We start from the raw sequence: 17563 nt of genomic DNA on the forward strand, positions 1-17563 counted from the left end.
GACTCTATGGAGTATATAAGGGTTAAAAAAAAAAAATACATGATACATATACAGTTACTCACTCACAAATAATGCAGAAATAAACAGTGTTTTGTAAACATTATGCTATAAAAAGAATGAAAGCATGTCTACATTTACTCCCTCTGTTGACAGATCGTGTCCACATTCGGGGCACCTTTGTCCACAGCGAGAGCAATGGACTGTGGAAATGTATCCCACAGTGCCTAGCAACACCATCCTTCACTAGGTGTGGGAATGTGGAAATGGAACGTGGCGCATCCTGGGATGTGCAAAATGTACCGTCATGCACCGCTTTGTGTCCCACCCCTCCAGAGTTTTCTGGCTTCCTTTTGTGCTGTTTTTTCCAGCTGTCATTCTTTGTAGTACGCGCCAGCATCTGCAGTGAGAGAGGATGGATCCTGCACTTCTCTCCTATGCGCTGTTAGATGTTGTGAGGACATCGCGCATGGCAGCACAGTTACTCGCAGAGTTAGCAGAGGATAAATCGCAGGCACCCGAGTGTGATATGGGTGGCAGCAACTTATCCGTGCTTTGTGCATTCACAGAGCAGCTGCATACGGCAGACCATCGCTTTTGGACTAAGGAAACAAGCACTGATTGGTGGAATCGCATTGTCATGCAGGTGTGGGATGATGACCAGTGGGTACAGAACTTTAGGATGCGAAAAGCAACCTTCATGGAGCTATGTGCTGAGCTGTCCCCCGACCTGCGGCACAAGGACATCAGATTGAGAGCTGCCCTTTCGGTAGAGAAGCGTGTTGCAATTGCTATGTGGAAGCTGGCGAATCCAGACTGCTACTGGTCAGTCACAAATCAATTTGGAGTACAACTGCTGGGGTTGTATTACTCCAAGAGTGCAGAGCAATAAATCACATCCTGCTGCATAGGACCGTGTCTCTGGGAAATGTGCGTGAAATAGTGGATGGCTTTGCAGAGATGGGTGGCGAGGTGATTGATGGCACACACATTCCAATTTTAGCACCAGATCACCTTGCCTCTGAATTCATCAATAGGAATGGATACTTCTCCATGGTGTTGCAGGCACTTGTGGATCACCGGGAGCGTTTCATGGACATCAATGCAGGCTGGTCTGGAAAGGTGCATGATGCACACACATTCAGGAACAGTGGCCTATACAGAAAGCTGCAGGCAGGGACTTTTTTTTCCAGACCACAAGTTCACAGTGTGGGATGTGGAAATGCCCATAGTAATCCTGGGAGACCCATTTTACCCCTTACAGCCCTGGCTCATTGAAACCTTACACAGGGCACCTGGACAGCAGCAAGGAGCGTTTTAACAACAGGCTGAGCAGGTGCCGCATGGTAATTGAATGTGCCTTTGGCCGTTTGAAAGCTTGCTGGAGGTGTTTCAAAGGCAGGCTAGACCTTACTGAGGATAATATTCCCGTGGTCGTAGCCGCGTGCTGCACTTTGCATAATCTGTGTGAATCTAAGGGTGAAATGTTTGCTCAGGTGTGGAGCACTGAGGCGGAGCGCTTGGCTGCACATTTTGAACAGCCAGATGCTAGGGCTGTCAGAGGAGCCCAGAGGGCTGCTATGAACATCAGAGAGACTTTGAGGAACCACTTTGACAATGAGGGGCACTAACACATGTCTGCATTGGAGTTGCTTCCCTGGTGCATCTATGTACAATTTTGGGGTCCAAGATCCATGCAACACAATGCTTTAGAAGCCTGTTCCCCAGAGTGAACTAATTGCTATATGCTTTTGTAGAACACCGAATAAAAACACTGTACCATTAAATACCTTAGCCTTTATTTATTGTTAAAAAGGGTAAAACCTCACACTGTGTGTAGCTCCAGCTTTCATTGTGTAAACTGTGAGATGGGGTGGAGTGATGGGAAAACTCAGGAGTGCTGTGAAGTGAAAAGGAATGTGTGGGCATAGAGGGGGGTGGAGTTGGCAAAAAATTATGCATCTGCATGTGCTGCAGTGGAGGTTGGCCACCGATCTGCTCAGTCTGCAATTATATCAAAGACTTGAGCATCTCTGTCTGATCCTCCATAACTTTTATCATCTGCTCTGTCGCTTGCCTAGCAAATGCAGCATTCTCTTTTCTGTCCTGCCTTTCAGCTTCCCAGCACTCTTTCCATTCCCTGGTCTGTGTCTCATCACGCTGCAGCACCTCCCGGAACATGTCTTCTTTGCTGCGCCTAGGGTTTTTTCTTATCTGCCGAAGCCGGTTCACGGGGGTGCGTAGCATGTTCAAAGTCTGTGCTGAACAGAAGAGGGATTGTTACATTCCAGCAAATGATTGAAACATTTTAGTAAAAAGGGCATTTTGCTAGTAGAAATCACTTTTTCTCTGAGACTCTAGGCAGGCACACAGCTCCGTGAGCACCCCAATCATGGTGAGTATTGGGTAGTGGGGGGAAGGTGGTTGTGCGTACGGACAAAAAGGTCACGGCTTGCAGGGCAGCTTTGCAGGGAACTCATTCTAAAAACACTTTTTCACAGGTGGCCAACCTGATGGCTGACATCTCACTGCTGCAGGTGACCAGAGAAACCAGGGCACAGCTGCTAAATTAAATTAAATTAAATAAATTTAATGCTTCAGGCTTTCACCCTGGTCTATATGCAGCTCAGCTATGTGCCGCTTTGGTCCCAGCTCCAGTGATTGCTAAATGGCATGATACAGTTTCCTACAATTTGGGAACTAACATGGCGGCAATCCCTTGGAATCTGTGGCAGAGGATTAACAAGTACCTAATTGAAACTTTCCAGAGCCTCCCTCTGGAGGATTCCCTGCAGGTCTCGATGTCCATCGACACCCTGCTTGGCCATGCAGATTAGCTGCACAGGGCAATGTCCAGCTCACAGAAAACATTACCTGCATCCCATTTTTTGATTCCCTACACAAGCCACAGCAACTTACCCAGAATCTCATCTGCTTCCTGCTCCCCACTGAGCACTTCTGGAGTGGAGAAAAGTTCCTGGCTGCCTGCCCCACCAGGCGACCCCACTGGGAGCACCACATCCTCTTCTAGCTCGACTTCTTCATCCAGAATTTCAGCCTGCGGGTTACCCCGTCTTTTTGCTGCCTGCAAAGTATCCACGGGGCTATCGGCGATGGAGGTGGTGTCACCACCGAGGATAGCATTCAGCTCCTTATAGAAGCAGCAAGTCTTAGGTGCACCACCGGAGCGATGGTTCACCTCTCGCACCTTATGGTACACCTGCCTCAGCTCCTTTATCTTCGCTCTGCACTGCTGTGTGTCCCGATCATAGCCCTTTTCACACAAGCTTCAGAAATTTGCCCATATGTGTCCCAATTCCTGCTGGTCACTCACAGCTGTGACTGAACAGACTCCTCTCCCCATATACTGATCAGATCCAACAACTCGGAGGTGGTCCAACCGGGAGTGCGTTTGGTGCGATAGCCAGCCATGCTCACCTGGGAAGCTTCTCTGGGAAGCCAGCAAGCAGGCGATGAGATTTAAAATTCCCGGGCCTCGCAAGAGGGAGGGGCGGGTTGGCTGCAGGGCAGCGGAGTTCAAACTGCTGACTAGAGCGGCAGCATGGGAATTGTGGTATACTTTCTGGAGGCCAGTAAAATCGGAAAAAAATCCTGTGGTGTCTACACTGCATGTTTGTTGACAATAAAGGGAGGGGAAAAGACAAAAGTCTCTCGCAGGGGTGGAAGTTTTTTGTCACCAAAACTAGGTGTTTTTTTTTTTTTCAAAAAAAGTGACATTGCAGTGTGTACGCTACCGCTGTTTTGTCGCCAAAAGCCAGTTTTTGGCGACAAAACTTGCCAGTGTACGCAAGCCCAAAGTGTGTGAAGTAATCTTTTATTGGAACAACTTCAGTTGGTGAGACAGACTAGTTTTCGTGTTTACACAGAGCACTTCTTCAGGTCTGGGCAACATATTCAGTGTTACAGCTAAATACACTGTGGAGCAGATAGTTTAGCATGAGTTGTCAATACACATTTCAAGGGACGATTTAAGGTGAAGAGGCCCATTAACACCCTTCCAGTCATAGGAGGAAAGGAAGGGGTGGGGGAGGCAGCTGGTAGGACTTGTTAGTGGGTTATAGATTGTTGTAATAAGCCATAAATTCAATCTCTCTCTCCAGTTCATGATTTTTAGTGTCTAGCAAAGTTATGAATTGAAGCTCCCAGGCTTGTCTTTTGAAAATGTTATGCAGGTTTCTTTTGGAGATGAGTGAGAGATCAAATATGAATTGATCATAATGCAGGCTTGGGATGACGATCAGTGGCTGCAGAACTCTCAGATCCACAAGGACACATTCCTGCCTCTGTGCACTGAGCATGGTCCGGTCTCCCAGCTCAGGCACAGGAGCCGACTTTCCAAAGTGCTGGAGGGTGCTCGACCACCGGCTCTGCCCCAGGCCCCACCCCCAGTCCATCCCTTCCCCCAAAGCCCCGCCCCCGCTCCACCCTGCCCCACCTCTTCCTGCCCAGTTCTGCCCCCTCTCTCGAGCGTGCCGTGTCCTAGCTCCTCCCTCCTCCCCTCCCAGCTTCCTGCACGCCGCTGCATGATTGCGGTGGGCAGGAGGCACGGGGAGGGAGGAGGAGGTGCTGATTTGTGGGGCCTGCCGGGAGGCGCTGGAGGAGGCGGGGGAGCTAATAGGGGGGCTGCTGATGGGTGTTCAGTACCATTTTTTCCCTGTGGGTGCTCCAGCCCCGGAGCATCCATGGAGTCGATGCCTATGAGCTCAGGGACAATAACATGAGAGCTGCATTGACAGTGGAGAAGCAAGTGGCGATCGCACTGTGGAAACTAGCATTGCCAAATTGCTACTGGTCAATAGGAAATCTATTTGGAGTTGGAAAATCCACTGCAAGTCATACAAGTATATGGGGGTCATAAATCGCCTCTTGCATCTCTTGGAACATGCAGGACATATTAGATGGATTTGCAGCAATGGGATTTCCGAACTGCGGTGGAATGATAGACTGCACGCATATCCCTATTTTGGCACCAAACTATCTTGCCACAGAGTACAGCAACAGAAAGGGCTACTTTTCTATCATGATGCAAGCAGGGCCGGTGCTACCATTAAGGCAAACTAAGTGGTTGCCTAGGGCGCCAAGATTTGGGGGCGCCAAAATTTGGTGCCCCCAGTTTTTTTTTTTTTTTACAGCATTCCTGGTCTGAGCTGCCGGCCACGTGCGGCTCAGACTCCCTCTCCCAGCATGATAGCCGCTCCACTTCTCCCGCCTCCCAGGCTTGCGATGCCAATTATTTATGTATTATTAGTCAGATGTATATTATCATGTAGCTGAATTGAAAATATAAGTGTAGCATAGAAGTGTAACAGTTTCGTAACATTTTAATTAGCTGAGGAAATGGTATATGTGATAGAACTTGTCTATCCTTCTAAAGGTTTTCTGTAGCATCCATCAGCATGTTATGTATGTACTTGTCACTTTTTGATTTATATATTTAACTTTGTGTAACAAATCTCTAGCTGCAGAGTGTAGGACTGAATTCCTTGCCCCATTGAAGTCAATGGGCGTTTTGTCACTGACTTACATGAATTCAGGATTTTGCCATATGAACCAAATAGTCCAAATCTGGAGAAGTGCTGAACACGTGAATTCTTTTTTTGTCAGTGATAGCTGCAGGTACTTAGCACCTGTCCAAATTTGAGCTTTAACTTCTAGTTTTCGATGAAATATAAAAAGTTATAGGATACAGAAGAGAAAAAGGAGAATCTGAGTCACTTTCTTGCATATTAACCTACACTTGATGATACAGTATGTCTGCAAATACAGAAATAGAACAAAATTTTTCACATAGTTTATTTTCTGAGACTCAGGTTCTTTGAACTGTTTGGTCTTTGACTTAATGTAAAACTCAAGTGTACATTTTGAAAGTGAGCTGAATATATTAATGGTTGTAAAGAAATGTAATAATTCAGTTTCTCTGCTATTTTATTCAGAGCAAATATTAGGTTGTAGAAGGCATAGGACTGCAGAATGTATAGGTGTAAGGACTGGAATGATGCTGAGACCATTTGACATCTTTAATTTTTGAAATAAAATATTTTTTAAAAATAGCGGACTACCATGTTGTACAGTATGATGTTTATATCATAGGTAATAAACACTTGAAAAGTTCATAATAAAAACTGAAATAATTGACTTCCTAGAATAGTTTAACAAGCACTCCAGATTCTCATGCAAATGTCAAACTTGCATAATTGAATTTTGCCAGCTTTATTATAATGTTTATAGCACAACATATTGTATATGCAGTCTATTACTATAAACATTAAACAGATTTGTCAACAAGTGATGGCAATAGAATTATAATTAGATCTGTTTATGAAATTAATTATACAGATAAAGAGAACTTGGATGTTTTCCTCACCTCTAATTGACAAGTTGATCAACTGTGCATGTTGTTTCGCTGAATTCTATTGGTAAAAAAAATGCAATCTAGATATAGTGTTGTAGTTGAGTTCTTTATATTAATAGTGGGTCCAAAAGCTGTTAGTTAAAAGTTGAGGGTGCATAGTGATAGTGTGATTTATTCTGAAATGAGTTGTGATATGTCATAAAGGAATCCTTTATGGAAAGCAATTACATATCTGAGTTAGAGATAAAAGGACTAATTTCTTCTTTATCGTAGTGTTTCTGAGGGTGTTGCAATACTGAGGGTCTCTGCAGCAATGTGGTTGTGATGATCAACATGAACATGTTCAGCTGTGCATTTGGTCATCATGGTGCATCGGGTGAACAGCTGCATATATCTATATATATCATAATTTGCATGTAGCAAAATATTGGTAGTGTGGCAGTTCTGTATATGGAAACTCTCAAAAAAAAATGTTAGGTATTTTGAGTTCTATGTTGTTCTGCAAAAGGTGTTCTACTTTTCCAAGAGACGTACAGTGAATATAACAGTTACAAAAATTAAAAACAACTGCCTGCTGGTTTTATGTTGCCTGCGGAATACAGTCATTCTCTGGTTGAAGCATAAGAGTATGTCTGTGCCAGGGGTCAGCAACCTATGGCACATGTTCCAAAGGCGGCATGCGAGCTGATTTACTGTGGTATGCTGCTGCTGGCCTGGGGTCGCCGCCGCCGGCCCTGCTCAGCCCGCTGGTGGCCTGGATGGACGGAACCCCGGGCCGGCAGCGGGCTGAGCGGGGCTGGTGGCCGGGACCCCGGCTGGCAAGGGCCAGTGGACAGAACCCCAGACCGGCAGCGAGCTGAGCCCGCTGCCGGCCTGGGGTTCCAGCTGCTGGTCCACTCAGCACGTTGCCAGTCTGGGGTTCCATTCGCCGGCCACTGTAAATGTAAAATGTATTACTGGCACACTTAAATTACTGCAAATAAATGAAGACTTGGCACACCACTTCTGAAAGGTTGCCGACCCTTGGTCTATGCTGTGGAGGCTTTACTGGCATAGGTAGACTGCCATAGCTATGCTGGCATAATCCCATAGTGCAGATGCGGCCTATACTGACCGAAGATATTTTTCCATTGGTTTTGGAACACTGCCTCCCTGCGTAATGACACCTCTATCGACAGATGAATTCTTTCATCGATAAACCTGCTTTTACACTGGGGGTTAGGTCAGAATAGATATGGAACTAAGGGATGTGGGATTTTTAATACCCCTGACTGACATAGCTATGCCAACCTAACTTAAGTGTAGAGGCACTAGTTCTTCTTTGGGCAAACAGCATCTAACAATTGTGACCCCGAGAAAAGTACTACAGAGGTATTCAGTTAAGAATGTGGACTCTGCAGAGTGGGAGTTCTATGTAAATGTAACTCGAACAATTTAATTTTTGGAGACTTTAGCAATTCATTCAATCCTGATGTGGAAGGTGAAGTAGTTAGCATAGGTGCCTAAGATAAAGAGTTGACTAGTGAGGGTGTGGAGATGTACATGATTTTTGTTTGGTACACAGAATGCGAAGAGTTCATCTAGATCACTTTATAGCCTGAGAAATCTGTTCCTTCTACATGGGGAAAAAATAGGTAATTGGAAAATTTGTTTTATTACCTGAAAACCAATTATCTTTTAAAACAATTGTGCACAATTACTGTCTTTGCGAAGCTGGGAAATGTGGTTCCACAGTCTGAATTTTTCTGATTGGAGGCAAAGAGTTTTATTGATAGCTTTAGTACAAGCTTTGTTTACCCATAAGATAGTGATTTTTTTTTAAATGCATTATAATGGTCATGACCATTGAACTTTAAGTGTCAAAATAATTTTCAGAAACTGTTTAAAAATATTACAATCTCAAACCGCTAGCAATGCAAATGTTGTGTTGTGTTTTTTAAAGTATTTTGAATTATGCAACCGTAGTAGTTGTTGCCTCTTAGAGAGAGATTAATTATCATTTACTTAAGTATTGATCATATGCTTGCCTTTGTACAAGACACTACTGTTATCAAGAGTGTGTCACAAATATCAAAACACTTGCTGCCTTGGAGAGGTTATATTCTAAGGCTCTGATCCTGTAATAAGTTCTGTATGGGTGAAGCTCTCTGCCTCCATAGAGGTTATTGCAGCATCTTGGCCTGAAAGAAAGACACAAAAGAGTCTTTAGGGGAGATTGAATAAAGAATTCAGATCTGTAAATCAGAGTCTTTGGTTAGATAATGTTCAGTTGGATTTTTTCTAGTGTGGAGGAGAGTTAATCTCCAGTTTCAAAAGAAGATAATGTGGAGGAAAAGTGTTTTGAGAGTCATTGGGAGTTTTTGCCATATTTGATCATCCGTAAGAAGAGCAGAATTTGGCCCAATGCAAGAATTAAAAGAATTCTCAGGGTTATTCTTTTTTAAAACTATCTGCCTAAAGTTTTAGAAGTGCAGAAAGGGGTGAATTTGTCATGAATCTAAAATGCAGTTGTGAATACTTCATTTCTGGTATAATTAAAAAGCAGTGATGTAATGTGCTGTTAAATCATTGTATGAATGTTCCCTTTTTCTTTTCCTTCAGGAAAGGAGACTGAAAAAGCCAAAGATCGTTATGATAAAGCCACTATGAAACTTCACATGCTGCATAATCAGTATGTGTTGGCACTGAAGGGAGCACAGTTACATCAGCACCAGTACTATGACACTACGCTTCCTCTGTTACTTGATTCGTTACAGAAGATGCAAGAAGAAATGGTTAAAGCACTGTAAGATAATCTTTTCCTTTTGCTTTTGATTTGTAATATGATGTCAATTTTATTTAATATTCCATTTAATTTTTATTTTAGTACTATTAGAAAATAATAAACCAATGTTATTTATTGGCATAAAATGGAATGGCCAAAAAAAGTCAGCGTTTGTTCTGGTGGCAGTTTTCTATAGAAAGTCCATTCAAATAAATGGGACTTCATGTTTTTCAGGCTTAAGGGAATATGTGGACATGTCAAAGACAGGGCATTCTCCCTATAAACTTCTAAAATTATTAGTTGTGTTTTTTGAGTAAATCCTCAATCTTCATTTTTAAAACTTCATTTAATTTAAACTCATATTTGCTAAACCTGCAGATGACCCTAATTTTGTCATGTGATTTCTCCCTTTTCGTCTCAATCAGAGACAGCAGTGTCAATTGCTGAGCACAATGATTTGATGTTCATGTACTGTTTCTGTCCACTTCATCACTGCCTTGATTTCCTTCTGTCTCATCTGGGATTACATGAGATAGGAGTGGTTCTTTAATGCACTCAATTTACATCTGTTCAAATGAGCAATAGAAAGGCAAAATATACCCCAGATGTATGGCCTCACTCATCCCAGCTTATGTGGGACAGTCTTGCTCAACCTGCATGGACTCTGAGCAGTGAGAAAGTGACATGTCTGGCTCCCTAGGCACTTCCACTCTGGTTTTCAGAAAGAGGCTTGACCTGCCGGACACCAGATTCTGATGAGTCTTTTCTCTAGCCCTTATACCTCCTGGCAGGGCCGGCTCTACTGTTTTTGCCGTCCCAAGCAGCACACCGAATTGCCACTGCGGAGGGCGGAGGCAGTCCGTGTGTGCCGTTAGAGCAGCATGCATGTTTCCGCGGCGGCAGCAATTCGGCGGCAGCTTCTGTTTCTTCTTCGAGTGCTTGCTCATATTGATTCCAATCAGGTGTGTGCGCGCCGCGTGCACGATCATCGGAGAATTTTCTACCCTAGCAACACCCGGCGGGTCGGCTGTGGAGCCCCCTAGAGTGGCACCTTCATGGCGCTGGATATATACCCCAGCCGGCCCGGCGCCCCCTCAGTTCCTTCTTACCGCCCCTGACGGTCGTTGGAACTGTGGAGCGCAGCATAGCTGTTCTCCACTCTCCCTAGCTTATCCTGTTTTTCTGTAGATAGTTGTAGTTGTTATATAGTGTTAGATAGTTGTTCAGTTTACTTTTTAGTAGTTGTAGATAGTTAAAGGGGATTAAGGGGGTTGTTCTTCCCCCTTTTTCCCCCGGCGCATAGCCGGACTCATGCCCAAGGCTCCCGGCTTTAAGCAGTGCGCGTCCTGCGCTAAGCCTATTCCCACAAGTGATCCGCACAACTTGTGTCTGAAGTGCCTGGGAGAGTCCCATCAAACAGATAAGTGTAAGATCTGTAAGGCCTTCAGACCGAGAACCAAAAAGGAGCGGGACTTTCGGCTTCGACAACTCCTCATGGAGGCGGCACTTAGCCCGGACACTCCATCGGCGCGTCAGGCCCCGGCACCTAGCGCCTCGGTGCGCAGTGCCCCTGTGGCACCGACCGCTTCTGCACCGCGGGTAGAGTCGGATAAGCCTCCGCAGCACCGGACCCCTTCGGCACCACACCCGCCACAAGTGCCTCGGCGCCGATCCTTGTCCCCGGGACATAAGAAATCCCGTAAGGCGCAGGAGACTGCTGTCCTGAAGACGCCGGCTCCCCCGGTACCGGGGGTAGAGCCGCGCCCACCTTTAGAACACCAAAAGCAGGTGCCTCCTACACCGTCGACTCCGGCTCCGAGGCCGTTGAGTCCAGTGCGGACCGGATCACCACCTCGGTCAGTGGTGGAGCCTTGTCTCCCGTCGACCCCAGAGACCTTCGCGACGGCGAGAGACCTGATTGCTCTCACGGATCCGGCACCGCTCCAACCACCGGCACCGTTGGCTCCTCGTCCGGTGCAATCCAGGGGCAAACTGGCCATGGTGCGCCCGCCATCTCAAGGATTGGACCCACGACTCCGCTCCAGGTCACGAAGCAGGTCCCGACGCCGCTCGCAGTCCCGGCGCCGACTATCGCCTCGGCACCGGTCGTACTCGCGGCCAAGATCCTCGTCGCGGCACCGTTCTACGTCCCGGCACCGTTATGATCATCGGTACCGATTGAACTCCAGACGTAGTTCCCGGCACCGATACGACCGATGCTCGGCATCGAGGGGCCGCTCCCGGCACCGTGCCTACTCGCGGTCGCCTTCATCCAGGTCCAGATCAGAATCTCGGCACCGACGTGGTCATCGGCACCGGTCTCGATCTCTGCACCGCTCACTGGCACCGCATAGGGACCGGTCATCTCCAGACCGGCACAGAGCGGCACCGTACCATCCGGAGCTAATTTCGACGCGATCGGCACCGCCCTGGCCCTCGAGATCAGTGTCCCGTTCCTCCGATGGGGCCTCGAGATCGGCATACCCCCCTCAGGGGCAGGCCGCTGAGGCAGACACGGGCCACTGGCAGGAGGTAGCGGAGGATCCCGCTCAGGGACCTTCACACTGGTCATTCTGGACCCCGTGGGCGTATCACCAAGCACAAGGCGCTCCACCATCAGCCTCTCGCTCGGTGCGCTCTGAACATAGGGCTCCAGAAGCCACCATCTCCCGCCCTCCCCCAGGGGGCATGGAGGCTCCCGTGCCCGCACCACCTGACGACCTGGACCCAGGGGCAGGCGATGCTCCGCTCCAGGGCTCATTGGATCATGACCCGCCCTTGGATCCCTTGCCACCTGAGGCATCCTCCTCATCTTCCCCAGATGAGGCGGTGGCGGGCACAACGACCACGGGTCCGCCCCTGATAGATCTTCGGGCACACCAGGACCTATTACGTAGGGTGGCACGTAATATGGACCTACAGGCAGAGGGGATAGTAGAGGTGCAGGACCCCATCGTGAACATCCTCTCTGCGGATGCCCCATCCAGAGTAGCATTGCCCCTAATTCGCACGATCCAGGCTAACGCCACTGCGATATGGCAAACTCCTGCCTCTATTCCACCCACAGCCAGAGGGGTTGAAAGAAAGTACTTCGTTCCCTCAAAGGACTATGAGTACTTATACACTCATCCCCAGCCGTGTTCACTGGTGGTGTCATCGGTGAATGCAAGGGAGCGCCACGGTCAGCAGGCTGCAGCGCCCAAATCGAAGGACGCTAAGCGCTTCGATTTGTTTGGGCGTAAGGTTTATTCAGCCGGGGGGCTACAACTTAGAGCGGCTAACCAGCAGGCGCTCCTGAGCCGCTATAACTTTAATTCCTGGAACTCTATGGGGAAGTTCAAGGAATTGGTCCCCCAAGACTCCAGGGAAGAGTTCGGGTCCTTAGTGGATGAGGGTAAGAAGGTAGCGCGGACCTCCTTATAGGCCTCCTTGGATATAGCAGACTCGGCTGCGAGGACCCTGGCTTCAGGTATCGCCATGCGGAGAGTCTCTTGGCTCCAGGTCTCGGGCTTGCCTCCGGAACTGCAGCAAACCCTGCAGGATTTACCCTTTGAGGGACACGGGTTGTTCTCGGACAAGACGGACTCTCGTCTGCAGAGCCTCAAGGACTCGAGAACAATCATGCGCTCCCTAGGGATGCATGTTCCGGGACCCCAGCGCAGGCCATTTCGGCCCCAGCCTCAGAGGTTCTACCCCCTCCCCCCCCCGCCTCGTCCGAGACAGGACTCTGCCAGAAGGCGGGGGCGAGGTGGTAGGAGAAGGTTGACCGGCCCTCAACCCGGTCAGAACCAGGGGCCACCTCGGCCACCTTCAGGCCCTAGGCAGAACTTTTGAAGGTGCGGTCGAGGACGGCGCCCCAGTCATCTCCCAGGATCTAACCCCCTCCTTTCGGGATCGCCTCTCCCATTTCCACCGTGCTTGGTCCCTTATAACCTCGGACCATTGGGTCCTTCGCACGGTGGAGAGGGGATACGCTCTCCAGTTTTCTTCGTTCCCTCCCTCCCACCCCCCCCTCCCTGTCCCTCTTCAGGGACCCTTCTCATGAGCAACTTCTTATACAGGAGGTTTTTACGCTCCTGTCTATGGGGGCCATAGAGGAGGTTCCATTAGAGTTAAGGGGCAGGGGATTTTATTCCCGCTACTTCCTGATCCCCAAGTCCAAAGGGGGTCTGCGACCCATCTTAGACTTACGCGGACTCAACAAATTCGTGGTAAAGTTGAAGTTCCGCATGGTCTCATTGGGGATCATTATCCCTTCCCTGGATCCTGGAGACTGGTTCGCCGCCCTCGACATGAAGGACGCATACTTTCATATAGCAATCTATCCGCCTCACAGGCGCTTTCTGCGATTTGTGGTAAACAAGGTGCACTACCAATTTGCAGTCCTTCCCTTCGGCCTATCCTCGGCCCCAAGAGTGTTCACAAAATGTATGGCTGTCGTGGCAGCATACCTTCGTTGGCAAGGGATACAAGTGTTCCCGTATTTAGACGACTGGCTGGTACGCGGTCGCACCAGGGAGCAAGTTCGAGCTCATGTCCACATAATAGTACACACATTCCACGAGTTGGGCATTCTTCTCAACAGAGAGAAATCCACTCTGGAGCCTACCCAGAGGATAGAATTTATTGGGGCAGTCCTAGACTCCAGACGTGCACAAGCTATTCTACCAGACAATCGTTTTCATACCATCACAAGCCTCATTCGAGGACTCAGGACCTTCCCGATTACCCGATTACCACAATGAGGACGTGCCTCACTCTGTTGGGTCACACGTACGTACGTAACCAGGCATGCCAGACTTCGGCTTCGCCCACTCCAGGCCTGGGTATCATCCTAAACATGGACAGCCTAAACATGGTGATCACGGTTCCGAACTCGATATTGACCTCCCTCACCTGGTGGCTGGATCACAGTGTGGTTTGCGAGGGAATGCCGTTTCATGCCCCGCAACCCTCTCTGCACCTGGTCACAGATGCTTCATCTCTGGGTTGGGGTGCCCATCTCGGCGAACACCATACCCAGGGCCTGTGGACCGCACCCCAACTAGCCCTGCACATCAATGTTCGAGAACTGATGGCGGTGCGTCTAGCGTGCCAGGCATTCCTCAATCTCCTACGTGGCCGCTGTGTGTTAGTTCTCATCGACAACACCACGGCCATGTTTTACATCAACAAGCAAGGAGGAGCACGTTCGTCGATTCTATGCCAAGAGGCCATTCGCCTGTGGGACTTCTGCATCGCCCACTCGATCCATCTCACGGCATCGTTTCTTCCTGGAGTCCAGAACACACTAGCGGACCGACTCAGCAGGTCCTTTCAGACGCACGAGTGGTCAATTCGTCCGGACATCATCTATTCCGTTTTCCAGAGGTGGGGATTTCCCCAGGTAGACCTGTTTACATCTCGAGCCAACAGGAAGTGCCACGCGTTCTGCTCCCTACAAGGGCGAGATCTGGGCTCTCTATCGGACGCATTTCTTCTACCTTGGAAGGACCGCCTGTTTTACGCTTTCCCTCCATTTCCTCTGGTCCACAAGGTGCTGCTCAAACTGCGCAGAGACCGGGCACAAGTAATTCTAGTCGCTCCAGCGTGGCCGAGACAACACTGGTACACCACACTGTTGGAGCTCTCGGTTCAAACACCGATCCCGCTTCCGTTGTGTCCAGATCTCATCTCTCAGGACCACGGCCGACTATGTCACCCCGACCTACAATCACTCCACCTCACGGCGTGGTTGATCCATGGTTGAACCAGGCAGAGCGACAATGCTCGCACTCTGTCCAGCAGATTCTGCTGGGCAGTAGGAAGCCCTCGACACGGACCACGTACTTGGCCAAGTGGAAGCGGTTCTCCTGTTGGTGCGAACAACGAGCCAAGTCCCCGTTACAGGCGCCTATTCCTCTCATACTGGAATATCTCCTATCCCTAAAACAGCAGGGTTTGGCGATATCTTCAATTAGGGTTCACCTGGCCGCTATATCGGCCTTCCACCCAGGGGAACTCGCGTCCTCGGTATTCTCTAACCTGATGGTCGTTAGATTCCTCAAGGGCTTAGACCGGATGTACCCACAACAACGTCAGCCCGTTCCGGCGTGGGATCTCAACCTGGTTCTCTCCAAGCTCACAGGGCCTCCATTCGAGCCACTGGCCACCTGTTCCCTCCTGTACTTATCCTGGAAGACAGCCTTCCTCGTAGCCATCACCTCAGCAAGGCGCGTTTCTGAACTCAGGGCGCTTACATCCGAGCCCCCATACACGGTTTTCCATAAGGACAAAGTGCAGCTTCGTCCACATCCTGCCTTTCTTCCTAAGGTGGTCTCACCGTTTCACATGAATCAGGATATATTTCTCCCAGTCTTCCATCCTAAACCACATGCTACTCGCCAAGACCAGCGTTTGCATTCTTTGGACGTACGCAGGGCCCTGGCTTTCTATATTGACCGCACAAAGCAGTTTAGAAAGTCGACGCAACTCTTTGTTGCAGTGGCCAACCGGATGAAAGGCTTACCGGTCTCCTCACAATGCCTGTCCTCCTGGATCACATCTTGCATCCGGACTTGCTATGACCTCGCCGGTGCCCCGACGCCGCACCTCACCGCTCACTCAACGAGGGCCCAAGCTTCCTCGACTGCCTTCCTGGCTCAAGTTCCGATTCAGGACATTTGTAGAGCTGCAGTTTGGTCATCAGTCCACACATTTGCAGCTCACTACGCACTGGTGCAGCAGTCCAGGGACGATGCTGCATTCGGATCAGCGGTTTTGCACACAGCAACGTCTCACTCCGACCCCACCACCTAGGTAAGGCTTGGGAGTCACCTGATTGGAATCGATATGAGCAAGCACTCGAAGAAGAAAAGACGGTTACTCACCGTTGTAACTGTTGTTGTTCGAGATGTGTTGCTCATATCCATTCCAAACCCGCCCCCCTTCCCCACTGTCGGAGTAGCCGGCAAGAAGGAACTGAGGGTTTGCCGGGCCGGCTGGGGTATATATCCAGCGCCATGAAGGCGCCACTCTAGGGGGCTCCACAGCCGACCTGCCGGGTGTTGCTAGGGTAGAAAATTCTCCGACGATCGTGCACGCGGCGCGCGCATACCTGATTGGAATGGATATGAGCAACACATCTCGAAGAACAACAGTTACAACGGTGAGTAACCGTCTTTTTCTTCCGGCTGAAGACAGAAGCTGCCACCGAATTGCTGCCGCTGCGGAAACACGCGTGCCACCCTAAGGGCACACGGACTGCCCCCGCCGTCCGCGGCGGCAATTCGGCGCGCTGCTTGGGGGCAAAAACACACGGACTGCCGCCCCTTGCAGATTGCCGCCCCAAGCACCTGCTTGGAAGGCTGGTGCCTGGAGCCGGACCTGCCTCCTGGTATGTCCCCGGTTCCTGGGATGCAATAGACTTGGTCTGGACACACTGATTAGTGTAACAAGCAGTACATAAATTCATTTAAATATAAAATTCCCCCAAAAACCTTTTCCCATTGACTTGTTTGATCCTGGCCCGGCAGCCATTCTCACTAGTGCTTATAGTGTGCTTGTTTTGGTTTTAGTTTTGTTTGTTTTTTGTTTTTGTCAACTGGTGGGGTGAGTCAGAAAGACAAGTTGGAGGAATTTGGGGTTAGGGTTAGCGAGAAGAGCAGCTACTAGAATAGCAAAAGAAGGAAGAAGCCTCCTGAAAAAAGTACATATTCTCAAGGACCATGGAGAGGACACTGTGGGATCCTTTAAGATCAGAACTTGTCAGGAATTAAACTGCTTGTACGAAACAACTTGTTCCTTGATCATCTTGTTTTCTTTTCCTTGCTAATATCTGACTAGAAAGAGAGGAATAGGTGAGGGCAAATTGCTGCTTCCTTAACTTGGTACAATAGAATTCTGTGATCTCTGTAGGAAAGGAGGCAGGGAAAAAAATCCAATTATTGTCAATGGTACCAGCCTGGGGCCATTTGGGGATGTCTACAATGCAGTTAGACATCAGTGGCTGACCCATGCCAGCTTACTTGGGCTCATGGGATGTAAGCTAAGGGGCTGTTTAATTGTGGTGTAGACACAGGCTCAGGCTGGAGCCCAGGCTCTAGGACCCTGCAAGGTAGGAGGGTCCCAGGGCTCAGGCTGCAGCCCAGGCTCAGAAGTCTACATTGCAATTAAATAGCCCTGCAGCCTGAGCCCTGTGAGCCTGAGTCAGCTGACATGGGCCAGCTGCTGGTGTCTAATTGCGGTGTAGACATACCCGCTCCTTTCTCTCCCTGGGTCTTGAGAGACGGTTAGCCATCTGACCCAAATTAGCCAGCTACTTTTTGAGTTGTACTTCTCCATCAGCTGCTGGGAGTTTCTTCCACCTGGCTGCCCAGGATTGATCTACAGAGACCATGGAGAAATTGTTTTCTTAGTTATCCTAGTGTCTCAGATGGCTTCTGTTGTGA

At 49.0% G+C, this 17563-nt stretch overlaps 1 protein-coding gene across 13 annotated transcripts in view; it reads left to right on the top strand.

Annotated features, from left to right (window-relative positions):
• FER (FER tyrosine kinase) overlaps positions 1–17563 on the top strand; it is a 412813-nt gene that overhangs the window by 65774 nt on the left and 329476 nt on the right. For all 13 annotated transcript variants that reach the window (XR_010588819.1, XR_010588821.1, XR_010588820.1 and 10 more), the window contains one exon: positions 8972–9155. Coding sequence is in view for 9 of the 13 variants with exons in the window: in XM_024106728.3 (XP_023962496.2) it covers positions 8972–9155 (184 nt within the window). In the remaining 4 variants the exon portion in view is untranslated. The remainder of the gene's footprint in view (positions 1–8971; positions 9156–17563) is intronic.

The sequence above is a fragment of the Chrysemys picta genome, chromosome 6 (genome assembly GCF_011386835.1).
Source record: "Chrysemys picta bellii isolate R12L10 chromosome 6, ASM1138683v2, whole genome shotgun sequence".
NCBI classification, from domain to species: domain Eukaryota; kingdom Metazoa; phylum Chordata; order Testudines; family Emydidae; genus Chrysemys; species Chrysemys picta.